A 27,274-nucleotide genomic window follows, 5' to 3' on the forward strand; every position below is an offset into this window, starting at 1 on the left:
AGTCAACATGGTCTTCTGTCAGAAGTCAGGGCTACGGACAGACACGGAGTCAAAGTGAATCTGTGCAACAGATGACGTTGAGCACTGCGAACAGTTTTCCCCTGGGCTCACTTCCTCAACTGGCCCAAAAACACAGCAAAGATTTGCTGGTGTGGCAGTCCCACACAACAGCCTTTTCAGACAAAACCGGCTTTCTTCAGCAAGAAGCATACCGCAGCTTAGAGATCAAGGCGAAAAAACAAAAGTCTCAAGATCCACTGTTCTCACTTATCCCTGCTCAGTGTAACAATACGGCAAAATTCAGCGTTGGATTTACAGCCTCCCATCCCTCTGGAGCAGAACACTTTTTTGTGTTCCTACCCACCACAAGTGCTATTATTCCCAACCATGAGTGCTACTGGACGCAAACGAAACTAGGGATGCTTGAGACAATCAAATAGCAGATGCAAGAGAAATGAATTAATTTATATTTGAATAAAGGAAAAAGCCATTGGGAGGTTAAAGACAACAAGCTAGAAGGGAATTCATTTGAAAACAGAGCTGAAGGGAGATGCAAAATGGTACATTTCATTTCATATTGCAGAACTGAAAAATGACTCAAAGCCATCTGAGATTTAAACAGTTACAGCCAAGGATTTTATCTTAGTATCTGAGCTGTGACTCTTCAGGGCCAGGTTTGTAATTCTCCTTAATACACACACCATGGAGACTTCTGCAGCATATAGGAACATACTATCAATCTGACTGAACACCTTTGCACTTTTTATTATACAGACAAGGGCCGAAGCTTTCTTTTTGTGCAAGGGCTGCTTTTTATCTATAGCGACAGGCTGATAACGACAGCTGGCTAAGTGTTAACAGAACAAACTTTATTAGCAACTTTAGCTATTTAAAAAAGAGGTCTCCAGAAATTGTATCTGTAGATGAGTTGTTTAGCCACCCTAAAAAGTGGTAACTCAGTACTATACGGCCACATCAGGGACAACAGAATACTCAAATAGGTTCCAGCTGTTCTTTTTATGGCATTGATTTTTTTTTTTTTGATACATTCAAAGCATTATTGCATCAGAAAACATATCATGCATCTTTATGTTTCCAGACAAATTCACCTGTATTTGTCATTTCTAGCTACATCTCAAAGGTGCACCAAATCTACAGTTTTATGGTTTAGTTGCATGCTTTGCCTATACGCATGCTGAGATAATAAATATTAAATACAGGAAAGAACATAAGAGAACCAAACTGACATAAGGAATATTATACGGCAATTCTGTTATGTTCTGCCAGTTAAAGAGCTTGTCAAAAAATTGAGGTAACAACAGTGGCCACACCACTCAGCTGAGAATCGCTCAAAATTCACGGAAGTTTTCAGAAATTCAAGTACACAAACACCAGCTGCAACTTGTCAGAAATGCCAGAGAAATTAGGTTGGCTGCATTTTATTAGTCTATTAGCTGGCGTTCACACAGCTCCTTGTAAATCCTTTTTCTCACTCGGGGCATATCTTCCTGGGAGAACTGAAAAGGCTGGTCTAAGGCGAGGCACTTGCAGTACTGAGGAAAAGGAAAAGGCTTGATTGAAAAAAGGACATTTACAACGTGAACAATACAGGCCACAGATTATTGTTTAAAAAGCAGTCCTCTTACCTGGAGCACAAAAACCCCACAGTCACTGTCATTTTTCTGTTGTGGAATGCACTAAAGGAAAACAAACAAGAACAGACGTGTTAGATCTTTACCCATCCTTTAATTCTTTAAGTCCTGCTTCAAGTCCAAAAGCAGATTCTGCGAAACAATTAAGTGCATTGTTCCCAGAGCCAATTGTTTTGCAGCGGTAGGAACTGGAGTTGTCATTACTTATTCCGATCCCAACTTTTGCAAGGTGACACTCAACACCATGTTAGAACACCACCTACATTCAGAAAAACATATTGTATAGGCCTGAAAACAAATTACAAATCTTTCTTTCAAGTTTACTTTCTTTTAGTGACCTATGCAGAACAGCTTCTCAATTAGTTTAAATAAATGTTTGTACAGCACTATCTGCTTTGCACAGGACCGAACTACAGCAGCAAAGTCACACAGGTCTAGAGGAGGATTATTCTCAGCATCCATGCTACCAACAGTGGTTTTCCTCTCCCTGCCACACCAAAGGTTCTCAAAGAACACAAAGGGCAGCACGCTGTCAGACAACAGGACTCAGTGAGGCAGTCTCAAATGATAACTTTCAACCTTTGTTGCTTCGCCAGGCATGCTGAATTTTGACATGCAGAGCTAAAAAGTCCCACTTGCTCGTGCTGCTATGTCTCTGGAACATGAAGGGAAAAAATAATGTTTTTTCTCAACTCCCAAACCTTCTGGTTTACAGACTGCAGGAGGACAAACCCTGGCTGCCCAGGGTGCGCTTGAGTGTGGAAGGGAACCGTTCTATCATCGTAGCAGCATCTAAAAATAATCCTGTGCAAAGAGGGAGTTGTTGGGAGTGTCTAGTGTGCAATGACCTGTTTTATATCTTCAGAGCCATTATGGCATGGCTACGCAAATCACATATTCCCTCATTTACACTACACACAAGTTATTCTCTTTTATTGCTGCCAGACTTTGTTTACTTGTGATCAAATGTAATGTGCTACAAACAGCCCTGGAGACCAAAGCTCTCTATCCGTAACAAATATAAAATATAGGCAGCAGAAGCATTCGCCTGTTCCCTCCCTCACCAAATCCCATCCATTTAGCATAGTTCAGAACAGTCCTTTTGGGAGAAGTTAGGGAGCGGAGTCTCCAGCTCACTCTGTCCTTGACCTTGTGCCAACATCGGCGCCAGCTACAGGTTTTGCTGCACAGATATTTAGCTGACCAGAGATCAGGCTCATATCACCAAGTCACTTGCAGGAAGTATTAAAGACCTGGAGGGAGTTGAATGAGTGACAGAGCTTTAATTCCCACGTGTAACCACCCGTGTAGCTCCTACCACCTTCCTTGTAGTCAGCATGAAACAATTCACTACTTATAAAAAATATATGGGTTTAGAAGCAATCTCTTAAAATCTGCCAGAAAGTCAGACTCCGGGACTCGAGGGGCTGCCATTTACCTTTGTCACAGCAGTCTGCCAACCCTGAAGAAACTCGGGACGATTCTTCTCTTTTGCTTCAGTCAGCAAATACTTTCGAATGTTCTTCATAAAGGAAAGGGAAAAAACAACAACAACCCACTATTATTCACCAGCTAAAAAACAGGAGGGAGACATTGACATCTTTGTTGGCATCCTTTTGACAATGAGGACAAATTTCAGGTATCATTAAGCATTAGGAGCACAGCTCAGATCTGAAGGTAAAGAGATCAACACCTAACACCAAGGCTTGGTCTGGTCCATCAAGAGAGACTAGCATCCCTCAGCCCCACTGCACGCTGGCATACTTAATACTGGGGTAGCCGTGGCACTCGTACACAAAGTCAGAGTGCTCTCAGACATGCAGAGCTACACGGTGCAGTCCCACACATGCTCTCTCCTGACTTACTCGGCTGACACCAAGGCCTATACTTTCAGGATGATAGCCTTTTCCTGCCCAAATGTCGGTACAAAAAGCTTTGAGTTCTGCAGCTAATCAGCAAAGCTCCAGGGAGTGTTTTAGTGACATACAGGAAAAAATAGTCTGACACAAGAGAAGGAAGCAAGATAAATGAGCCTCTGGTCTTGGGTTAAGCAAATCCTTCTCCTTCTCTGTAAACAGGCTGGTAGTTTATAGCACAATTTAAACACACTCCAGCACACTGTGGTTCATCTTAATGGGTGGACCGCAGAGGAATTTTGGGTATTGACCCCCTACTCCCCAGAAAGGGCAAGAAGGAAAGTGTTTCATGTTCATAAGACAATTAAGTCAATTAAGCGCAAATGCCTTGCCCAGAGAGGGATGGGAGAGGCCACATTGCAAGGCCATGGGAGAGACTGCAGGGCTGCTGAGAGGGCCCCCTGGTTTACGCAGCAGGTTCAGAAGCTAGAGAGCATGAGGTCTCTCGCTCCCCGAACAAACATTAGCTTCACCTTCAGCAAATGCCAGAAGGAAGCTCGTATCTTCATTCAGAAGTCCTAGCTGAGAACTCTCCTGGGTACAATAATTACTACTCCGCTGTAAGCCAACAACTACACACAGTTAAAAATAGAGGGCTGCTACATCAAACAAGCAATTAAGTTGACAAAATTAGCTTTTGTTAGAGGGTCATTACAATTTGCTAGTCCCAAAAACTTCCTGACTGTTCTTCACAAGAAAGACTGATATATTTTAACTCCAGCGTTCAGGTAGTAGCTTCAAAAGGTTGCTGGTTTATAATCAGAGGTACTCACCCCGTTCTCGTGCGGACAGAGGAAAAAGGCAACACACTGTTAATAGCACAGTAACACATAAACCCCACTGGGCAGCACTATAGCATCTTCAGTCCTGTTCTCTCACCTAGGCAACCTCCTCCAAAAAAGGACCCCAGTTTGTCATTTCCTAAAGGCAAGCCCTTTTGCAGTTTAAAGAACTGCTCTCACTCTCCTTCCGACTACCTGCTTACCCACGGCCCTCGGCTTCAAGCCCCTGCTTTTGGTGGGAGTGACAAGACAGAGCAACAAGAGGCGTGTGGATTACACAGTCAGGCTGTTTAGGCAATACGCAATCTGACTTCAGCTCCCTGCCGTGGATTCACTCTAGGACCCCCCAGGTCTGTGCTTCAGACTCCTCCTCAGCAGAGCAAGCTGATTCTCTTTCCACAGGCAGCAGGACAACATGACATATCGCATTTAAAGTTTAAGGAAGAAAAGGAAGAGAGAGGCTTTTGGTTTAAGAAAACAGTTCAGACTCTGAACAGCTGCCGCTCTTACCTCTACACAGAACTTAAAATGAATGCCTTGGGAATCATAAAATGAAATGATTCGACTGGGGATGTTCACAGTAATGAGGGACCAGTGGACTTCCAGGTGAATAGGAATTAACAGGAGAGTCTTTTTGAACAAGTCCACCTGGCAGGAAGAACAATACACATTAGAGACAATTCCACAGGACACCATAGCAAAGCATGCAATGAATCATACCCAAGTCTCCCCCCCCCCCCCCCAACTGAACTTCTTCAGTTCTCTTCCAATACATTCTCACATTTCTCTCACACACAAGTTATTGGCAGACACAAAAATACAGTTACAGCACAGAAAGCAGCTCAGGAGCACTGTACAGCACCAGAACTAGCCACCGCTGTATTTGTGGCAAGAGTCTGCTCACGTTACACTTCAACAACTGCATTTAAGTTGGATTTCTTTTGAGTAACACTGGGGATACAACTGAGACTCGATAGGGGTTGGTCACACATCTTCGGTAACGGCATTCCTGCAGCATGAATACCGCTGGCTTCCACGAGATCTGCAGCATGGGTAGGTGACACACCGCGCAGCTGTGCTGACAAGCACCCCACAGACCCAGCAGGCTGGGGGAGTTCGACTCCCTCGGCCGTAAGGCAGGCTCTGCGCCTGGCCTGAGGAACGTAGAAGAGGAGTGCTCTGGTGAGCAGAGGAAGGGAGGGGGAGAAGACAAAGCAGAATCGTGCTTCCTTGAACTTAATGCTGTAGCAGATGTACTGTGGCCAAAGGCAGGCAAACGAGGGAGAAGGTCTTAAAGTACAGAACAAGGAGATCAGATACAACACCCCCAGTGTCTGCGAGGCAGATGAGCCCTTATGCTTTTGGAAGCCAGTCAAGCCAGGGCCTTTCATGATCTTCCTTCTCCCAGCTCCTCTCTAAATGGTTGTCTAATTGCTGGGTTTTTGGTGGTATAGTACAGAAAATAAGCAGAAATAGAATACTGAATTAAATTAACTCATCCTGTGGAAAGATTTCTATGCTGCCTTTTTTTTGAAGCACTGTGCAATTTGAACAGTACATAATTGCTGCACACTGGTACAAGGCAGGTCATTTGTAGGAAAGAAAAGTGTATTTTTTGAGTAGCAGCAGGAAGCAGAAGGCAGAAAAAGGTCTGAGCGTTCACAGCAGTTACCAGCAGAGCCTTGCTCACAACAGCGTGCTGATTGTCACAAGCATCCCTGTTCCCACCTGCAGCAACTGCTTCCTGACCACACTACAGCACACTTGGTACACAATGATCCATCATCCTCACAGAGGAGAAGGAGATGTGAGCCAGCAGCAAGCCCGGCCCTCAAAGGAAAGCCGGACAAAGACAAATGAACTACACCTTCTGTGATGTACAGCAACAGCCGAGCCCGGCTAAACTCAAGAGTCCTCAAGCGGCCCTAGCTGCAGGATGGCTGCAGGCGTGCAAACCTGTAGCAGGAGAGTGGAAACAGGCAGCCAAGAGCTGGAAGAGTCTTTAACCGAAGACCTGGTGTACAGAAATGATGGTGGCAACCTGGAATCGTGCCAGCGGGACAGCGCAGCCAGGTAGCTGACACAACAGCGGATCAGAACCAGTGTGCTCAGCAGCCAGAAGGACAGACACGAGCAGGAGCTATGGAACCACAGCAGCTACAGGCAGAAGAGCATGTCCTTCTGGGCTTTGGCTGCCTGTGTCCCAGAAGAGCACATTTACAGAGCCCGGAACAGTACTCTTGCGTGTTTGAAAAGCAGAAACAAGTTCCCCTTAATTGTGTATAGCAGGATGAGGCAGTCTACTTGAATCCTTCCAAGGGAAACTCTTTAGCTCTTGTCCTTGCTTTAGAGATTCTTCAGAAACTCAAGTACAAACGTCTTTAAGTAACTGTTTTGCTCTCATCTGGTCCCTCTTCAGCTGCAACATGAACACGGGTTCTGGTTTTGGAATCTACCTTCACTTCCTGGGTTTTAGACTGCTAAAGAGAACTTTTTTTTTTTTTTTAAATCAAGCAGTAATAAGTACCAATATTAAGTGTCCCTTTAAAGAGTTTTTAATAAATTATATGAATAGATTTTATATTTGGATAATGAGTTCATCTCTAGCATTTCACAGATGTGTGCTATTTAAGAGCTCCTGCAGAAAGATCATACATTCAAGCGTGGTCCTTGATTAGTCTTGCCTCATCTCCCACATTAGAAAGGACAAATGTTCACAGAAAAGAGTGCTGCTCTTTGTATTAGCTACCCCAGAAAATATTACAACCCATGATACGGTGTGGGTTCTGGAAAGCAAGGCAAATTCTGTCCTTGTCATGAAAACAACGGTATTGGTCTCTATTTTCTGCTAACACCTGTATATGTTACTCAGGAGTAAAAATTTTATTTTAATCAAACAATCCGAGTTTGAGATAAATGGAAAAAATCAAAATTAAGTTTGCTCTCCAGTAGATTAGTGTACCTGGCACTGTCAGGAGCAGTAAGAGATATTTCTTGCAGCTAAATTAACAGCTTGCATGAACATACACAAAGAGATAACCTACCACCGAAGATGAAGCTATTCAAAGTACAGTTTCACAACGTAAGCAAGCCAACTTGAGCAGTATCACCCTACTGATTCTAGTGACCACAGCTCACTCTGTACAGCTCCTTTCCAAACCCATCTTTTCCAGATAACATATTGCACCCAGTTTCAACTTAGTGATTCAACCCATCCCCAAAACCACAGCACTGACAACGTGGAGTTAAACGATACCTTTTTAGTCCATCGTTTTACCCCATTATATCCTTTGGTAACGAGCTGTCTATGAAAAAAGCTGTTAAAGAAATGAACCTAAAAAAGAGAGAGAGGAGGAATGAGCACAGAAATCTTCATGCACAGTCATTCCCCCTCCCCCAGGCGAATTTATATAAAACAACTTGCAATGAGGCATTATTTAATGCAGGTTTTTGAAACAGAACCCCAGTAGGGACAAACAGAGGCTTTGCCAAGCCTAAACTATCGCTGTTCTTCACCAGACAAAGAAAGCAAGCTTTATTTCCCCATAATATATGATGTCAGTCATTGCAGCAGTTGTATTTACACTTTGATATCTCCAGGCATATCATGTTTAATTTTTTGTTTGGGATGGGACTGGGAGAAAAACACCAGGACAAGGAGTTAGTTTTTGCTGTTCTTTACAGGGATTAAGGAAGAGATCATTGGGCTGGCAAAACAGGGGTGGTGAAAAAAGGAGTAACTTTGGCTTCTAGTTGCTGGAAGCTCTGAGACTCAAAAAAAAAAAAAAAAAAATCAAAATAAATTTCATCAAAACAGTTATGAGATTTAATCCAACAACACGGTTATTTGTATTCAACTACTATGACCAGCTCCAGACTTCAGACAAAAACTATATTGTGTTATTTAAAAGCATTTTTAAGTTAAACCACATCTGTTTTTTGAGTAACTAAAAACCTATGTTTATGGAAAAAAAATGCAGACTTACGTTAAAAACAATTATTTAGCTCCAGGTTAACACTGTTAACCCCTGTGCTTAGCTTCTTGCAATTACAGGAATGGATTAATACAAATGCAAAACTGCAACATCTGTTTTTGATAATTCTGCTAGTGTAGAGGTGGTAGAAGACTTGAGTTATTACTTTAAAAAAGTTAGAAAATTCAGCATCTGAAAATGCAGGCTAACAGCCATTAGCTATGCCAGCAGACTTCAAAACCACATTCTGAGGTACCAGCACAAAATCTCCCGTGAGGATTTCAATTATGCACTATGAAGAAAAAGCAGACACAAGCAAACAGATACAATCTCCAATACCACAACCCTAGCGCACGCTCAGGAAGTACAGAGAATACTAATGAAGAATCACCATCACCACCAATCAAAGCAACAACGCTCTTTCTTCTGAGCTTGAAGATTCTAAGCGTTAGGTTCTGCAGAGCTCATCTAAAAATGGCTTTGCTTGGCTCTTCCTTTGTGGTCTCACCTGAAAATTGTTCAGCTCTACCAGTAAACAGATGGCTTTTTATAATTGCCGCTGCTGCAAATTTAGTGACAGAAGAAGGGGCTGTTTTCTTTTTCCTTTTTTTTTTTTTTTTTTTTTTTAAGTGCCACCAACAGTTAGCCACTGCTGTTGGATAGCAGTAAATACTCTGCTGAGGATGCACAAACCAGCAAGTGCTGCACGGAGCCGCTCTGTGTCCATTCCCCTTCAGCACGCAGACAGCAGAAGCAGTTTGAGCTGCCGTGGTCCCTGCAGCTGCTGTGGGGGTGAGCACAAGCAGCACATGTGCATGGCTCAGATTCCACCATTCATGGTCTGTCATCTCAGCAGAAATCTGTATTTAGTGGAAATTTCAGCTAAAACACTGAACTGGTGAACAAGGGCATGGATAAAGTGCTTTAGAAGCAGATGGGATGGAGACAGAAACCTTCAGGGGAGTAAGGACTGTGGGATGGGGACAGACGGGGCACCTATCCTCCACAGGTAGGTCAGTAACATCAGGCTAGCACCGAGACCACCTGCAGAGCTAATGCAACAACTTCCTGAAATGAGCGGCAGCACTGAAAACTGTTGTAGTGCAGGGAAAGAAGAAAATTTGAGCAACAGACAGCAACAAACTGTAATGAAACCACTCAGAACATCACTGAGCTAAATCTTGACCCTGTATCTGAAATATTCAGCCTTTCCCTCTCAATCTCTCATTAGGTACATTCACAGAAAAACAAAAACCCTCACCTTTTCAGGGACTGCATCCATTATGAGTTCACCATACATGTTAATTATCTGCAAGAGTTAGTAAATATTTGAGTATGTACAGCACAACTTTGTAAAACCCAAATTCACAAGTTCCCATAAAAAAGTAGGGCCTTTCCCACTTCAAGCTGCAATAAGGAGCTGAGCAATTACAGTAACATTCTGCTGCAGTTTGAAGGACAAGCGCTCTGGAACTAATAGTGGTCTGCCCAGAGAGAGACTCTGTAACTGGCTGCTTGAAGTCTGCTTCCATCTGAAATGCAGTTTAATTCAATTTAAGTGTACCAGTGCATGCCCTGGGAACTACAGCCTTCTTGGGTTTTTGGCTGGGGGCCAGTCTGCTGCTTCACTCTGCTGTTCTGCTTTTCTACTACTGAGCTTGGGGCCAGGGTGAGACCCTAAAACACATGTGGGTAACCATTATTTTCTCTAAATAGTGCAGTATCATTTCTGCAAAGGGAAGCAGCTTAGTTGTGGCACCTCCTGTCTTCCAGGCTTGTAACCGCTATTACTGCACTTGCCCTTGTAAAAGCTGCTCCCCTTGTTCTTTGACTTCTCAAGTAAGGAGAGCCTATCTATAATGTAGAAGGTGAGCAACTGTTCTCTAACAAAAAAGGGCTAAAAAGGGGTAAAGAACCGCACAAACACCGAGCATCTCTGACCTGGTCATTCAGCCAGTTCTGGCCTTCCAGTGTAGCTAAATCATCCATATCTAGCATGTGCTTATTATAGAAGACCCGGAAATTGCAAGTGGAGGTTTTTGGATGTTTTTCCCGATACTTCATGATTTCCCTGGTGATAAAAGGTTTTCTAAAACGGGATTGAAGAGGCAGAAAAAAGTAAGTCAATGTCAAGGTCATATCAAACAAACTTCTAATCCTTAAGGTGTTAGACACAGAGCACGCAGTAGCAATGCAAGCAATTTGTCCTTTATAAAGTCAAGAATGTGATACTGCTACACACCTATGGGAGAAATCTTCATTAAAGACTTCTTTTAATCTTCCCATGACATCTTTTTCACAGAGTGGAACTAAACTGCCATACTTCTTCATAACTTCATCTAGGAATCCTTTAAATATACCAGAAAAATGAAAGCACAAACATGTGAAAAAGAAAATAAAACAAACAAAGACCCTGCAAGCTCTGATAAAGTAGTCAGTTCTTCCCAGTATGAGCAGCAATCATTCTGCATCCAACCAACAGACAGCATCACACATGGTAAGTATATGTTAAAAAAAAAAGAAAAAACAAGCTCAAATTGGCAACATAAATAACTGGGGGGAGGAGGACAAAAATAAAGAGGCAGAAATCTGATCATTCAGCTTTAGAGGAAAAGATCAGACCCCATTCATGCCACATACACACATATCTACATCAAACTAATTATACCCGTACTAAGAAGAGAATCCAGCCCACTGCCTGTTTCAATTAGCATCTTAAATAATTTTACCACAACATGAAGAGCTATCAGTTTCTGCAACAGTTCTCATTGAAAACCCAGTCTCTTCTCCTCATGGTATGCAGAATTACTTTCCTCAAATGCTAACAGCCCTGGTCTGCAGAGTGTTTGCAGTGTGTTCAGCTCTCCTGTCGCCAGCATTACAAACAGAAGGGACACCAGACAACCCCAGCAAGGCTAACTTATTCACCCCAGTGTCATAGTACCCTTGTCTGGGAAAGCACTGGACAACCCTAACAGCAAAACTAAAAGATATTAGCTAGAAATTAGCCAAGAGATGAATACTGGACTTTTTTTTTTTTTTCAAAAAAAACCAAACCCAACAACTAGGAAATAGATTTTTTTTTTTCTCAGAGACAGCACTAGAACAGTGGAGACACAAATCCCACCCAAGCATCCAAAACTAATTTTAGAATGAAAGAGAACAGAAAGCAGGATTTCAACACTTACTAGTGAAGAAGAATAAAAGACCAAGTTCTCCAGCTCTCTGAAAATGAACTTCCAAATGCAGCAGAGAACATGTGTTGTATGTACAGAAGGAAAGCTGGATCTGAGAACAGAGCCCAGGGAAATTGCACTAACCCAAATTCCAGTACCGTTCTCAGGCCTGGGTGTGAGGGGAGAGGTATCCCTGGATGTGGCAGTATATGCCTAATTCTCTGCTTACTAAGACTCTGAGGATATTTCCTGGAAACTTCCAAAGATCAGGATGGGAAGAAGCAAGACGAGAAACACCTGACAGAAGAAGTGCCAGGAAAGCAGCAGTAAGGGGAGAATAAAAAAGAAATGAGAGAGACCAAGAACAAAACAGAGAGGCAGGAAAAGCAGTGGAGATACAGCAAGAACTACACCTGGAGGTGTCACAGAAGGGAGGGAGGCTCGAAGGCTGAGATCAGACAACAAGGAAGCATCCTTCACGAGGAGATACCCTTCCCTGCAACTCTGCCACACACCTACCTACAACTTTTATCCCTTACATCTTAGTGGACTGTGACAGGAAGAATATTTCTCACTGATTAGAAGTCTACATAAAAAGATGGGTGGGACTTAAGTGTACCTCATCCTCTTAATACATAAAACGTTAAAAAGCTGTTTGTTCATACTCACAAAAAGAAGGACTGTTCACATAGTTACAACACAGTATCAGAGCTCTAGGAGACCTCTAATTCTGACGTCATTTGAGCTGGTGTAACTGAGTAACTTTGGAGGAAAATACGGAATTCAGCTCTGATACAGGACCATACAGTCATTACAAAGAGGATTTACCAGAGTCCTGTCTGATACCTAACAGTACCTCAGAACGCACTAAATGCTGCTGCCCATCAGCATCCATGGCCAGCTGCTACACAAAATTCAAAACCTACCCTAGAACTGTTGCCAGCCTGGCAGTATCTTTTAGGTGTGCAGGTAATTCTTAAAAACACTCCCAAACAGACAAGCACTTATGTACAGTTATACCAAAGCTACAAGGTTTTTCAGGTTTTCAGCTGAGAGAACTCAGGAGCATGAACGCGTAGGTAACGTAGACCTGGTGCCAGCCCTCAGAGAGGAGCCCCCAGCTGTGAGGAAGATGGGAACCTACTTTCCTTGAGACGCTAGGTAAGAATTCTCTTAAAATTGCCAAAGTCTGAGAAAGTTCAGTGCATTTGCTGGCTTTTTCGGTTCCTTCTTTTTGTTTTTCTGAAGCCATTCAGGCCTCCCACAAACAGGAACACGATGGCCTATCAGACCCCAAAGCTTTAACCTTGAACTACCCTGATACAAGCTGGGTTCTTGACTGTTACAGAAGGACAACATCCCTTTTTCTGCTGGACAAACTTCAAAGCTCCATTGCAGAAGTGGTCTGTTCACTGTGGTACCACAGTTTTTCCTCAATTTTTTACACAATGCCTGGTCTTCACTGGATCACGTTAAGTCAGTCACAGAGAAACACATCCCACACTAACTTGCAGATATGGGAAGCTAAATCACGTCCTGAGGTCCGAGGTGTCCTTCTTCACATTGTGCTTTAGGGATTCACTTGCACATTTGCAGGGGAGGGAAAGGCAGAGTGCTAGGCAAGGATAAAAAGGAGGGCAGAAAAATGAGAGCACGTCAAACCTGAAGCAGTCCCTTTAACACTAGCTGACACTAGCCGCAGGTTTGTGGGAATTTACAAAGCCTACTTCTCCAAAGGAGGACTTCAGGCATCAGAACACTGCTGAACTTGAGCATTGTATTAAAGGTAGTAGGTGGCACAACACCTTACTTTGCTACTCCTTGCTATGTGCATAGTATGCTGGTATACGTATCTAAGACACCAATTACTATTTTTACCGTGGTCCATGTTAGAACCTATCAAATACTGCACGCTCAGCACTGACTAAAAAAATCCCAAAGCCTTTTTACTAAGCCTCTGTTCCAGAGAAACTAGTTCTGTCTTTTTAGAAAAATACTGTCTAAGAAGATTCATTAAACCTACTTCACAAACAATCATGGAGAAAACCAGTTGACAATGACCAATACTTGGCTCTTAAAACCTGGGTTAATGAAATTACATGAGTTAGTTTCAGACAGAGCAAAAGGTAAGTGAAAAACACCAGAAGGAAGTATTAGAACAACAAGGGTTTTTAAATACCAAGCTAGGAATAATAATTAACAACCATTTAAAAAAAACTGGAAGTTTTAACCCTGTATCATCTTCTGAAACCACATGATAAAAGACACTTGAAGCGTCTACCAACAGTCTTCCACAAAGATTCCAATTCAATTACACTGCATTCTCTAAATAAAAAGCAGAGGCATTATCCACCTATCCCTCAAAAACAGCTTATCAGATAAGCATTAATTTGGCCTTCATGCAGTTCTCCCCTCTAAAGCCTCATTTCATTGAGTGTTATGCTAAGTGCCTTTTACAATTCAAAACATGAATCTATTTCAATAAAGGAATTAAAGCAACATGTAAACTCCACGATGCATCCAGCAGTTTTCAGGAACTCCCGGGCGCCCAAAGATGTGCAAAAGATATACCACAAAGCCACGTTGCCAACTGCTCGTCGGCCACCCCAGAAGCTTTCTGACTGTTCCTTTTGCCTCCCTTCTGAGTTCCTGATTTCAGTCCTGTGCTTTCTGGGGAAGGCTCCTCAAGAGGACTTTTACAGTACGGGTGATCTAGTAACTTTGCACTAAAAATGTCCAGGTTTAAGGAGCCCTCCACTTCCATTTGGCTAGAGCTGTCCTCATTTTGTGCCAGCTCCATGGATGAAGGTCCATTTGCAAAATTGTCACTGACATCAGAATCCTGCAAGGAGGATTGTAGCGGCATCATTCCATCTACACCCATAAGCTCACTCGGTTCCGCATCGTCTTGACCCAAAACAGCCATTTCCTTTCCTGTCACAGAGATCAACGTGCCAGAGGAACGATCCTCTGCCAGAGCCTCGGCAGCCTCCACACCGGGCAAAGTCCCTGCCTCTGGAGAGGCTCCAGCATGCAGTTCGGGCAGCACAGCGCCAGCAGCACCATCCTGCCCTCCGGATCCCGGCTCCTCAGAACCCAGCTCGGCACACGGCAACGCGTCCTGCGCGTGGCAGGTCTCAGATGCATGTACTTCCTTCTCCTCGCCTGCAGATTTGGGTGTATTATTGTTCATATCTGATAAGCTGTACCGGTTCCAAAGACGGTCACTTTTAGATTTCCAGTAGGAAAACCAATTACACAATCCACCTTCAAAATCCCGCTGGAACGTCTCTCGATGGTCCCCTGTAACTTTCTCCACCCACCTCGGCTTGATTTTTCTCAGTTTGCAGGTTTTGCCTCTTGCTCGAAGTTCTGGGGATTTTCTAATTCTATACCGAAATTTAACCATAGAAAGTTTCTTATGCATCATAAATAAAGATCTCTTTTTTACAGTATTATGGCTAAATTTGGACCTCTTTCTAGTTGTCAAGGGGCCACAAGTTCCATTCCACTCCTTTTGCAACAGCATTTCCTTTTATAGTTGTTGAAAACTACCAGGACTGTGTTGCCCACACCATTATTGCTTTCTTCCACGCTATATACAGAGCCACCTTTCTTTACAGGTAATTCAGCACCATGCTGTGTACCACATGAGACATAATGGATATTGCCAGAGATGCTATTAAGAGTAGCGCCAGTTTCTGATTCTTTGTTCAAGGGATCTTCACTCTGAAAGGATTCATTGTTGAGTTTTCTTACTGCTTCTCCAGACGGGCTTTCAGCTCTCTGATAGGGACAGGATCTTTCTGCCCTGGGTATTTTTGTAAGGAAAGCTCTATGGGTCTACAGCAGGTTTTTGATAAGTTTCTGCATTTAGATGCACATCAGGAGCCAACCTGCTTGGAAGCTCAAGAGTCTTCCTTTTGCACTGCAGACTTCTGTACAGTTTGTTGTGATTTAAGCTCACAATTAGCCAAGCACTTTGTCTTTTCTTCTTAGCTAGGAAAAATTGCCTTTGGAAGCAGTATTTCCCAAGCTCCCCAGATCCAGTGGTCCACCTTCTAGACTGGGCCAGCAACTGACTTCTTTTCAGAAGCAAATTTCTTCTGTGCTTTTTCATTTTTCTGCTGCATTATGATCTTGAAAATCAGCTGAAAGAATAAGGGAAATGAATTCAGAGTTATCTGGACTGTAAGATAATAGCAAAACACCCAGGCACATTCCTCAGGCAATGAGCCTATCTAAAATTCCACCCGTCCTCCAAACACAATCCCACGTTCCAGAGGACATTCTCACTCACACCAGAAGGGAAAAAAAAAAAAAGCAATAATTTCAGTGTCTTGGTGTGTAAACAGGCTCTCCTCATTTACCTTCCCTTGAGGTAGAGCAATAAAGAGGTAATCCCCACCCAGCCCACACTCCCAAATGTAATTTCTGACTCTCTGGCCTGAGGTTAAACCTTGTTCAGTACCCACGTTGTAGAGCATGCACAGTTAACTAACTTGTCTCAAAAGGCTTTTCCAAAGCACAACTTTGAAGTCCACGTTAGCCAACAAGTGTGTGCAGGTACCCGACTCCATCCCGTTGCACAAACGCTGACTCTTGTGCAATAAAAGCCAGCGGGCACTCTGAGGACACTTCACACGCTCACACAAATCCTTCCCATAAGGGACCAGCAGTGTCCGTACTGCCACCCCAGAAATTCTCATGCTCTGACTCCAGGACGAAAGGCACAGCTCCCTCTTTGAAGTGGTTCCTCTGTGTTTACAGGAACAGCACGCTGCAGCAGACAGCAAAGCCATCGGCTGCTACAACCGGGTGTCTCTCTAACAAAGCAGTGCCAAAGCAGAACTCCAGTTAATCATCTTAAAATACCTTTCCCAATAAAAACCTTCACCTCAACGTGTGCAGCAAGGATATATCTCCTGCAAGGCAATTTATGTTCATCCTCCCTGCACGGCACCCAGTTAATAGGCTAAAAGTATTAACGCGAAGGTGGAAGTATCCCGAAGGGGAAGGCATCAGCCAGACACGCTATAGGATGGTTCATGCGAGCTGTTCCAGCCCAACCAAGTACATTGCGTACTGTATTTTAGTACAGTTTGTGTTTTTCTCAAGTTCAGAAATGGGCTTTGTCCCCCCCTCCTCTAACCCCCTGATGCTGACTTACAGACTGTTATTACAAGTTTTTTCCATAGCCACATCTAACTCAAGCATGACATGCATGTACTGTCTAGCTGAGAATAAAGCAGCTTACCCATGGAAATAAAGCGCTAACACTTGGACTTAGAGGTGAATAGGAATGCGAGGCACCTGCAAAAACAGGCATTTAAAGTCAAGCTTAAGAAGCTCTTCGTTTTTTTACTCTACTAATCTCGTATGTAAACAGGAGGTGACCATTTTTTAGTTCGTTTATTTTTGTGGAGGGGTGGGAGAGTAACAGAAATGCCGTGGGGATACAGAGCATCATTTAGGACTCAGGCAAGGTATTCCCACCACACAAAGCAGTCAGGAGTCGCTACCTACAACTTCGGGAAGAACCAGGCTACCTCCGCTGACAGCGATGTGCAAGACCGCACAGCTTCACAGTGCGAATGCTGCAATGGTGCCTAGCTCTTTTGTAATACTGCTAATCACCACACAACTTAGTTATCATAAAACAATCAGGACGTAACATTCCATCAAGCCCATTTTCTCACACTTGCTCTCCGAGCGCTTACTCATTACCCCACACCAGATCCAGTTTATGCCTGATTTTACACCACGAACTACACACGTCTGCCTATCGTGCACATTACCTACAAAACATTCGAGTTGCCCCAGTGAGCACCAGCCAAACCACGTTCTTGCGAGGACAGCTTATTCCAGCCACGCTTCCCAGGTGAAACAAACCAACCCAGCGAGATGGCTGCGATCCCACCAGCGCCACGTAGACGAGGGGCTCCTGCCGGCGCCGTGAGTCTCCAGCACTCCAGGAAGAGCACAGCACATCGAGGTGCCAGTGCCACTGCTTCTCAGTCTCAGGAACACGTGCACTCGCCCAGTAACCTACCTGCAGGTTTTTAAGAACACTCCTGAAGAGTCTGGGGTCGCTACTTTCCTCTTTTGTCTCTCACAGCGGAGTCCAACGAGGAGCATCCCCTCCGGACACCGCCTCAGGTGCGGAGGCAGGCTGAGCAGCCGCTGGCTTTCTGAGCAGCTCGGGGGTTACTCAGGGCCGAAATGCCTACAAGCTGCCATTGTTTTACCAACGGCAGACAGAACTGATGATCACAGTGGGAAAAATACTCGGCTAGATCCTGCCAAAGATAAGCCCTGGCAACAAAAAGAACCTGAGGCAAACTTGCATTGTGAGGCAAGAGCGGTGCCACAGTTTCAGTGCCATCGATTGCAAAAGCAATAGAAATGGCTCATTTATGCATTAGCGTCACGAAATCCAGCCTTAAACTGCAACAAAGGAAGATGTCAGGGAAGCTACTCTACCCACCTGTTCCTCTGCTTCGCATTGTAACAGAGATCATTAACAAAACGCTTGACATTACAGCTCAGATGATTAAAAATACTTCATGCTTGTCTGTGATGCAGACACCAATTTCTCTATATTTAAAAGTTTTTTGCTGTGTGAAAAAGTTTATGCCTAAAAACAGGGAAAAAAAGTCTGATTAAGCCATTTTATGCAAGCAAACCTTTCCTGCCGTCCCATCTCCTTTTTCAAACATAATCAATGTGGAGTTTGGATTCCTTTAAAGCAAAGGCCTCCGAGGAGCAGTTAATCCCAGTCCTAGGAGCTGAAACAGTTCACTTTGCTAATAGCTGTATTACTTTGAGTGACAAAAGATAATCCATCCGCAAATATTTCATTAAAAGGTGCTGCGTGAAGAACTTATTTTCCGTCAGTGCTACGAGAGCATTACTGATTTTACTTGGCAATGTAAATCAGCAAGGCAAAAGCGCAGCTTCAAAGCGCACTGCTAGGAAAGGAACTGAGGTGAGCAACGCAAGACCCAAAATAAAGCAAGCACCTCCTGAAGTTTAAGGACCTGAAGAAGTCACTTCTTCACCTCATACATTGGCACAGGTGAAAAACCTCGGAAGTCAGGACCCTTTCACCATCAGATGAGTCATTTGGCTAGGAAAAGCCACACCTTCGCCACGCAGGGATGCTGCCAAGACCACACCAGCAGTCTCAAGCCCAGAAAATCCCCAGATGTGTATCTTCCAATGACAGTAAGTGTAAGCAATTTATTGTCACTAGTCCTCACCCTTTCAGCCGTGTTTGGCATACCATCTGCAAATGAGTAACTGTTAAAAGGCACAATCGCTTTTGCACTACATGAGGACAAACCTGAATGGTTCCAGCTCTGTACCAATGGTGAACTCTGGTTACCCACGTGCCTCGCACTCACACCTTTCAGAAATATATTTGGCAGTCTCTCAGTACTTCAGTTTTCAGAACAGAGAATTATCCCAAAAGCTCCTGGTAAGCTACAAGAGAGCGTAACTTTATGTCAACGTGACATAAAACCAGCCTAAAGCTCCTTGAACATCTGCATAAAGAGGGATGAAAGGCCCTTGATCCTACACTCAGTAACACAGATACGTGTTATGTTTTCATGAGAGCAATTAACAGCACGCTCCACTTGCAACTTATATGAAAGTTTACATGATTGCAGCCTCAAGTGAAATCAGATACTGGGAAAGATCCTACATGTCCACATCCTTCACCAGTTTTAAACCTGTTACAGTTTAACTACTAATTAATCCTTGGCAGTTTCAGAAAGTCCAGGTTTTACCTAAAAGGCACAAACAGAAACAGGAAAGGCAGCCCCAGCCACTGCTGCTACCAGCCCTCTAAGAAAAGGCTGCTCGCTGCCACCTGAAGCAGCAGAGCAGGGGAACCTTCCGCCTGTGCACGCACAGCTCCGGCGTAGCTGGAGGCTGCACAGCTACAAGGGGTGTGGGTGGCAGCGAGCACCAGATCGAGGCATGTGTAGCAGGTACCTCGGTCACAGCCGGCTTGCTAACTCCTGGTACTGCTATTCAGAGTGTAGATAATGCGTGTTTTGAAGAGCATCGGTAAGGTAAACAAAGCGAACAGCCTTGGGCGCGCTGCTTTGCGTGGGCAAGAGTAACCCAGGCACCGCCTGCTGCCACGGGAGGCTGCAGCTCTCGCAGGCGCTCAGCGTGCCCAGGTCTTCTCCGTGGAGATGTGGGGCAGGCTCTCAAGGACAGGCGATAAGGGGAAGGAGAGCAGCTGGAGCTGGAGAGCTGTGCAAGGTGCCCTCCCTCCCCCACCAGCATCCAGCACTGGAAAGAGAGAGAGGAAGCTGGGCAGGGTGTCTCTCGAAACCACTGCGAGGCCAGAAGTGAACTGGTACTGTCAGGAAGTCTGAAATGGTTCAGTTACCGCACGCAGAAGTAACGCAGGTTCACAGAGCCGGGAACTATTCCCTCTCCGCTCTGTTCTGACCCGCTCAGCACATCTCGGTGACTGCTATCCAAACAGAAAGCCCTGTCCCAGAGGTGAAACGAGCTCTAGGGTAACACACTTTGACAAAACCTAACAGATTAACACAAGGCCGTGCAGAAACTGCCAAAGTCCAAGCTGACCAGCTCTCGGTGGGGCAGGGCTGGGCGTGGATGGAGCTGGTGACCTGTTATCACAGGCAGCCACCGCAAGGCTTCAGTGCCCACGGGTGGTTTGGTCTCTTCCCTTCTCCGAACTTCAGCTTTCAGGAACTAGCCCACAATCTCACCCAATTGGCTACACACCTGCTAAATTTATTCCTGGCAAGATTTTTTAGATTTATTTATGGCAACATCCTCCCTAAGGCAAAACTAGATTAGTGGAGATACGCATGTCAGATAAAGTAGCACTTAAGAGAAATACCGTCAAAAACCAGGATGATGAAAGAGCAAAACTTCTAGATTAAAGAGTTCAAGGTTTCTTTTGCACAGATAAAGCAAAAGGACGTAAGTCATTTTTAATCTTCAGGTTTTAGATTGATTTTAACAAAACGTCACTCAAACCTCATCCTCTCCTTCCTGAATACCTCTGCAAGCAGAAGCACAAAAGTGGCTGAAATAAATCTAACCGACTTTTTCATCCAAGTCTTGTGAAGGGGACAGGAACTGGAATTTCAGCCAAGGTCCCAGCACGTGTCTGGGATCAAGGGTCTCCCTGAATTTTTCTCTAAGTCTTTCCTTAAAACCCGTGCACATTTTTGCAAGTATTAAACACATCTTCCCCTGGCTTGGAGAAAAAACGTCTTTTTAGTGATGCACGTACAGGTAAGCGAAGGTGAGGCTTCTGCCAATGGCAACCAACTCCTCCTCGGAGCTGGAAGTCTGGGCTGGAGCGGGCTTGCTCAGGAGACGGCCGGACAGAGGGCAGGGCTGCTGACCCCTGGCTCGCTGAAGCACGGCCGTGCCAGCACCACGCCGCGGGGCAGGGGGCTGTGCCCTGGCTTGTAAGGGCTCGGCGAGGGGCGAGCAAAGCGCCCTGGGGCAGCCAGGCCCCCTGTCCGCACAGCCAGGCGAGGCTGCGAGCGACAGCTAGCTTGGTTCCGAGAGACCGGTAACGGATGAAATAACCTTGCCCCGACCCCCAAGCCCCGTCCTGCAGCTGCCCACCTCCTCCGGCACCCCGGGGCTCTTCCGGGCCTCCAACCCCCTCCCACCGCACCGCGGAGCACGGCGCTGCCCGGGGACCGGCCCCGCGGCCCCCACGGCGGCAGCACCGGGCCGGAGCCGCTGTGGGTGCCCTGCAGCCGCCCGGCCTCGCCTCACCTCTGCCCGCCGGCGCCGCCCGCTGCATCCCGGCCTCCGCCAAGGCCTCGCTCCGCTCCTGCTCCGCTCCGCCCCGCCGGGCCCGAGCGCCCTGCGCCGGCGCCGCCGCGTCAGCCCTGCGACGGGGCGGGGGGCACGGGCGGACGGGGAGGCAGCGCGCCTGCGCCCGGCCGGCGGGGCCGGGGCCGGCTGGTGACTGGGGGGGGACCGGGAGGGACCGGGCAGGGCCCCTCGGGAAGGGCCCGGGCCCAGGCGAGCGGCGGGGCCGCGGCCGCCTCCCTCCCGCAGCTGAGGGCGACGCTGCTGGAGAGCGGGGGACGGGGCCTGCAGGGTGCCCTCCTCCTCGGCAGGACGCCTTAGTAGCCCCCCCTTTTTTTTTCTTAATAAAGAAAGTCTGAATATATTGAAGTCTTAATATATGGATGTGTTTGGGGGAAAAAAAAAAAAAAAAAAAAAAAAAAAAAAACCACAAGTTGGAGTTCTTTTGTAGTTAACTCCCATTGCACCATAACTTGAGAAGTTCTCCTGTAGTTTCTCCTACCACACCATCAGGAGTTCTGTAGTTATTCCCACCACACCTTTACCTTGAGGAGTTCCCTTGTAGTTACACCCACCACACCGTAACTTGAGTTCTCTTGTAGTTACTCCCACCACACCTTAACATCAGGAGCTCCCTTATAGCTCCTCCAGCCCTAGCAGCCTGACAAAACCACCCGGCCTGCAACCACAGATCCGGGCACGCCTTCCCCTGGCTGTGGTGGGGGCAGTGGGATTTGTCCCCCTCCATGTGGCTCCTGCCGTGGGGCACTTCGCATCTCTGCATCCCGGTTCCCCTTCCTGAAGAACGGGGAAGAAAATACTGTCTGGTTTGGTTGCTGTGCCGTGTTACGGAGATGTCATGAAAGTGGGAAGTGCGCCAAAGCCGTTCTTGTTGCTGGGCGTCCTCTCACTGGGTAACCCCTGTGAGGAGAAGCTAAAGGAATTTCTCAAAAGAAAAAAAAAAAAAAAAAAAAGGCATTGAAGCAGGGAAGATTGGGAAACAGCCACAATGCATCATTTTTGCTAAAAGTCTGCAGAACGTGAACTATTTTGTGATCATGCAGTATCCATTATGCTGTGCATTCCTCCAGGAATTGCAGTATCCAGGCCATGGGTTGTGAAATTCTGTAACAAAGAAATAAAAAAAAAGATAATATGGAAGACAATGCGGTAACACACCAAACAGAACAGTCAGTGCCAGACTGAGAGTTGCTGGCTTTTATTTGTTTGTTAGAAAAAATGTCCAGGCCAGCTCTCTCATTAAACACAGTGCTTTCCTAAGCAACCATTTGCTCTTCCTGTACAGTAAATCCAGCCAAAGATGGGCTAAGCAGTTTCAGAGCAACAGGATGAGTCCTCTGGCCTTTATGAAACACACAGTAAACAGGGTGCACAATGCAAGACTCAGGCTGTGAAGGTAAAACAGGAATATAATAAATGGAAAGAGGATTCCTCCCCCAACCCATCGCAGTGCTGCTGTGTTCTCTGGCTCTCTAATAGCACCTCTGCACTTGAGTCATGGCCTGACCCAGGCAATCATTAGTACCGTCTACTTCAGGCACTTGAGACACATAAATGAGAGCCCAAGTTCATGAGATCCTCTTAAAAATCATGATTTGACTTTCTAATTTTTTTCTTCTTTTACAAGCCTTCTGGTTTTGCTTGGGAGGATCAGTCTTATCACGTTTCTGCTTCCTCCCTGTCTACGAGGGCTAGTAGCAGATCTTTAAAAACTGGAAGCTGAGATTCTCAGATGAGTAAACACTGTAAACTGCACGCTGTAAACACTGAGGCTTTAAGGAATGCATGAAAGACATGAGACTTGTGAAAATTAATAAATAAATAAAAGGCAGACTTGGCAATGCTGACAGAAAGGACTGAATACCAACTGCATTACTGCAACATTTTTGTGGCCAAACTTGCAGCCTCAATGTTTTAATGATGGGAGACTTTACTGCATTTAACAGAAGCCTGGATTTGATTCTTTCAGAATAAAAGGGCCTTTGAACACTTTGTAAATGCAGCTTCCTGGCTTCATTGATCACTGACACAAACACCAGAACTAAATCTCCTACTTCTTGAGCTAAAGCACCAATCCTGCTAATTTGGGCAGCAGTGAGCTTGGATAGGAAGCAGCTGCTGGAAAAAGACATGGAGCATGAGCTGAACTAGTTAGCTGCCATGCGTGTCGTGTAGCCAAGCAAGAATACAGCCAAGGTAAATCTTCATATAACCATGTTTTATTTGGAGGCTGCTAACAGTCAGTCTGAATTCGCAGAAGAATGCAAATAGCCACATCAGGAAACTCAGCAAAAGATTATTCAAACTGGCAGGGTTAAAGAAGGAAAATGAAAATTTTCTTTGTTGTCACTGCCTCCTTTTCCACTTTTGAATAGGAATAAAAATAAGGACCCCTCTTGCACATTCCATAACTTCAAGTTGCGATGGAAAGACTATACTGGCAGAAATACCCGTACATCTCAGCACATACTTGACAATAGAGACATTGCAAGGATTGTTCTTAAATTACAACAAAGCAAAAAAGCTTTTAAAAAAGGTACATTCACAGCAAGTAAACTCTAAACTGAATGCAGCTATGGACAACAGAGCATTGGCTACTCCTTGGGCCATGCTCTGGGAAGTCTGAAGTTTCTCCAAACTTTTGGATGTTAATCCTGTATCATAGCAATACAAGGGGTGTGAAGGAAGCAATACTGCAACAGAAATAACCCAGACTCCTCTGTGAGGAAACATCTTCACAACATAATCTTGTCTTTGTGCTTTCAGCCCTTCCCAGTTGCCGTAGAGATTCTCGAGCAGTCAGAGCAGCTCTGTCCCCGCTGCTGGCTCCCCCGCGGCCACCTCACACGCTCGTCCTCTGCCCTGTTTGCTCAGCTTGCCCTTCCTGTCAAGGACGAGTGCACAGCAGCTCCTGATAAAAAAAGATCACTTCAGCATATCTCAGAGACAAATCTCCTAAAATTTGAACAATGGCTCCTGTCTCACAGTTAACAAAAAGCAGTATTTCCTTTTCCTTCAAATTAGTGGCTTGATAAAGCGTAAGCTCTCTATCACTAGCCATGTGATTGTCACTGACAATCCACTGTCGTTTTTGAAACACCACGAGGGCTTTGGCTGTGATCCCACATCACTGTTTGATAGGTGCAAACTTTACTTAAGAGGCTGTGAAATTTCCAGCAGCTCATCTCACCTACAATCTGGTTACTCCAAAGCAAGGGCTGGCAACCTAACGTATGCAGTAAACTCTGACTTGGATCTCCAAAGTGACTGGGTTTAAAACAAACATAAACCAGCCAACCACCCACCATCAACAAAATAAAAACAACACCACTTTTTCAGAGCAGATTCCTCATAGCTGGCTTAGATCTCAATGTGTGCTCTGCGCCTGCACAATTAATTCAAGGGAACTTCGGGCTGACGTGTGGGTGAGGGGATCTCTGACGTTTCTATCATTGCAGGGTGAATTTTTCAGTTCCTCTTCTGTGACCATAACCCAATTATGTAAATACAGTTATATTTTAGAGTACAAAACCACTCTCAATTGTACATTTACTCAAGTTTTAAGTATCTGTACTTTCATAGTTACAACACTGACAAGGATTTCAGAGGGAAGGATAATCTTGAAGGAGAAAGGAAGCTTAGTGATTGAGGATGACATGCATTAACACTGCTCCACAACAAACTCCTAGCCTGAACCTCCTGTACCTGGCATTTCAGGACAGTGCTTCACCCCACAACGGCCACCAGCACTTGTCAGTCAGAGGCTGTTGCCTCTGTTGTTCAGGCTGTAGGGCAGAAAATAACTTCTGTTCCCAGTCCACCTTACATACAAGTCAGAATAGCTTGGGCCACCTCCATCAGCTGCCCAGCATTGTGCTGAAGAATGAAGAGCCACAGCCCATCAGCTCAGCTGCGGCACTCTGAGTGCCCTCAAACAGGTGGGAACAGTAAAGGGGAGCAGTAAAGTTCCAAACTTTCCTTGCTGCTTGCAAAGTGAACAAGTTTCCACACCTGGTGCTTTTCAGATCTCTCCCTGCAGGACATGGACAGGGCTGCTTCCCTGCCCTGCAGGCATGTTTTGAAAACAAGTGGATTGAAGTCAACAGGCCCTAGAGATAACTGTAAAAGGGACTGTGCAAGTGAAAGAAAGGCACCCTTAACAGAGCATTTAGCTTCCAACTTGAATACTCCATAATTACATCTTGCTGTTTGCCTGCGCTGCATGGACCAGAGCTCACTGAGACGGTGGATAAACTATATTTAAACTCGCTCTTGCAGGTACCACAGGCAGTGTTGTCATGGCACCAAACCAGCGCAGGCTGCAGAGCCTACTTGTGAAACAGAAGCTGTGCAGGTGACTGCGCTGTGCTGTAGCTCACCAAGGCTGCTGCTCAGCTAGCTACTTCAAAGCGAGTTCCAGGTTCACTTCTACATGTCTGGTTAGGCAGCGAAACCAGCTGGGAAGTTTGTTGCCTCCAGTCACTCTTTTTCCCTCCTGTATCTCTGCTCCCTCCCACCACCCCCAAAGTTGTGCCAATACAACTGGGAAGCTCACTGGAAAATGAATGCTTCAGTTGATCTACATGGCAGGGGGAAGCAATACCCAAGAGTTCTCCTCTGGAGTTGCACGGGGACCACGGGAGGCCAGGGCAGGTAGAAGTGGTCAAGGCTGGAAGAGCAAGGCAGGAATCCAAACACCCTTTAACACGCACAAGTGATGCGAGTCCAAATGGTGTTGCAGAAAGAGCAAGTGCGGTTTCTTGTAGCCAACTGCCGGTATTCTTCATTAAAACATTTTGGTTGTGTTCTCTCTGAGGGCAAGATCTGGAAGACGGCTGCCTCCTGGAAGCAGTGCCGATGCACAGCACCCTACTGGTACATTTTGTCTTTTGCTTGGCAGCCAAACGTTTCTTTTGATGCTGTGTTGCCTTTCACTCATATCAGATTGTGAGGGGTTGTTTCATCAGAAACAAGAGTGAAATGGAATAAGGAATAAATTAGAAACAGGACAAAGCTGTTACTGAATTTCTTAGAACGTGAAGGAACAAGAGGCAAAAACCTTCTGCAGCAGAAATTTGATTACCAGCTTCCCCAAATGATACCATTACTGTAATTGCTAAACACTTTCTAAAGCAGCATATAGCTGCAGTCACTGCAGCACTGGAATCGTCCATGAAGAAGGATGAAGAACATGTAGTGTAGGACAGAAATGGGGACGTTACTGTCAGTGAAAATGTTCGTTAACGAGAGGCTGAAGAAGCTGAGACCATCTCCAATGAGGAAGAAAAGTACTATAGGGGCTATTCTACATATTTTAAGATCAGTGGAATGGAATTGTGTTTATGCATTTTTCTTAGCCTGAAAGAATTTTAAACAACTGGGAGAGAGTAAGATGAAATGGGGAGTTCAAATGGAAATCCACAAGGATATCCATCTGTCCCAGTGTCACATCAAGACACTGATGCAATGTCATCTGGAGCTGGTCTGTTATATCTAAGGCTTTTGAAACATAATGAACTTAGCTTTTTCAAATTAGTACTGACAAACAAAATAGCTGACTTATCTCTATTCAAAAATTACTCCATGGAAAGAAAATGCAGGCAATTTAGTAGGAGACTTGGCACTTATAGAAAATGTTTGTTATGACAAACTTGTTATTCAGACATCTCTCCATTTTCTGAGTTGAAGTCACAGTAAAAGGGGAATGCTTCAACCCAATCTAGAGGCCACTCTACCTTGGAAACTATCATCTCACAGAGGTGGGCAACATTTGATCTGCATATTTCAAGAGATACAGCAGAAGACCAGACATCAGTTCATTCTATGTCTTTGATTTATTTAAAGCCAGGCAGACAGCATCCTAACCACATGGAAGGATGTAAAACTGTTCAGGAATCATGATGACTTTGATTTCTAACCTTATCC

General features: G+C 45.1%; 1 protein-coding gene and 1 long non-coding RNA gene across 5 annotated transcripts; both read right to left on the bottom strand.

The window, feature by feature from the left end:
* Positions 1 to 207: 207 nt before the first annotated feature.
* SENP5 (SUMO specific peptidase 5) lies at positions 208 to 21,437 on the bottom strand. Of its 4 annotated transcripts, XM_035335244.1 has the most exons (12): positions 21,290 to 21,434; positions 17,531 to 17,535; positions 16,152 to 16,326; positions 14,072 to 15,651; positions 10,567 to 10,672; positions 10,266 to 10,413; positions 9,586 to 9,633; positions 7,607 to 7,684; positions 4,861 to 4,998; positions 3,091 to 3,174; positions 1,647 to 1,697; positions 208 to 1,571 (listed from the first exon to the last, which is right to left on the bottom strand). In XM_035335244.1, the coding sequence occupies exons 4-12, from the start codon at positions 15,027 to 15,029 to the stop codon at positions 1,443 to 1,445; spliced, it is 1,740 nt and encodes a 579-aa protein (XP_035191135.1). In that variant the 5' UTR covers positions 15,030 to 15,651; positions 16,152 to 16,326; positions 17,531 to 17,535; positions 21,290 to 21,434; the 3' UTR covers positions 208 to 1,442. The 4 variants fall into 4 exon arrangements, with proteins under 4 accessions (XP_035191135.1, XP_035191136.1, XP_035191137.1 ...); XM_035335245.1 differs by lacking the exon at positions 17,531 to 17,535 and having other exon boundaries at positions 21,290 to 21,430; XM_035335246.1 differs by lacking the exons at positions 16,152 to 16,326; positions 17,531 to 17,535 and having other exon boundaries at positions 208 to 1,553; positions 21,290 to 21,437.
* Positions 21,438 to 24,106: 2,669 nt separating this feature from the next.
* Positions 24,107 to 27,274, bottom strand: LOC118171761. The gene is made up of 2 exons (XR_004753366.1): positions 25,055 to 27,274; positions 24,107 to 24,260 (listed from the first exon to the last, which is right to left on the bottom strand). It is a non-coding gene; the product is annotated as an uncharacterized LOC118171761 (long non-coding RNA).

This window comes from Oxyura jamaicensis, chromosome 9 (assembly GCF_011077185.1).
Source record: "Oxyura jamaicensis isolate SHBP4307 breed ruddy duck chromosome 9, BPBGC_Ojam_1.0, whole genome shotgun sequence".
Lineage (NCBI taxonomy): Eukaryota > Metazoa > Chordata > Aves > Anseriformes > Anatidae > Oxyura > Oxyura jamaicensis.

What these genes read in the sequence shown, in the direction of transcription:
- SENP5 (XM_035335243.1), bottom strand. Translation starts at nt 15,029, where the DNA reads ATGCTGTTGCAAAAGGAGTGGAATGGAACTTGTGGCCCCTTGACAACT. An exon ending in GTTGGCAACGTGGCTTTGTG is followed by an intron (nt 10,673 to 14,071) that starts GTATATCTTTTG and finishes GTATATTTAAAG; the next exon opens with GATTCCTAGATGAAGTTATG. An exon ending in TAAAACGATGGACTAAAAAG is followed by an intron (nt 4,999 to 7,606) that starts GTATCGTTTAAC and finishes TCTTCCTGCCAG; the next exon opens with GTGGACTTGTTCAAAAAGAC.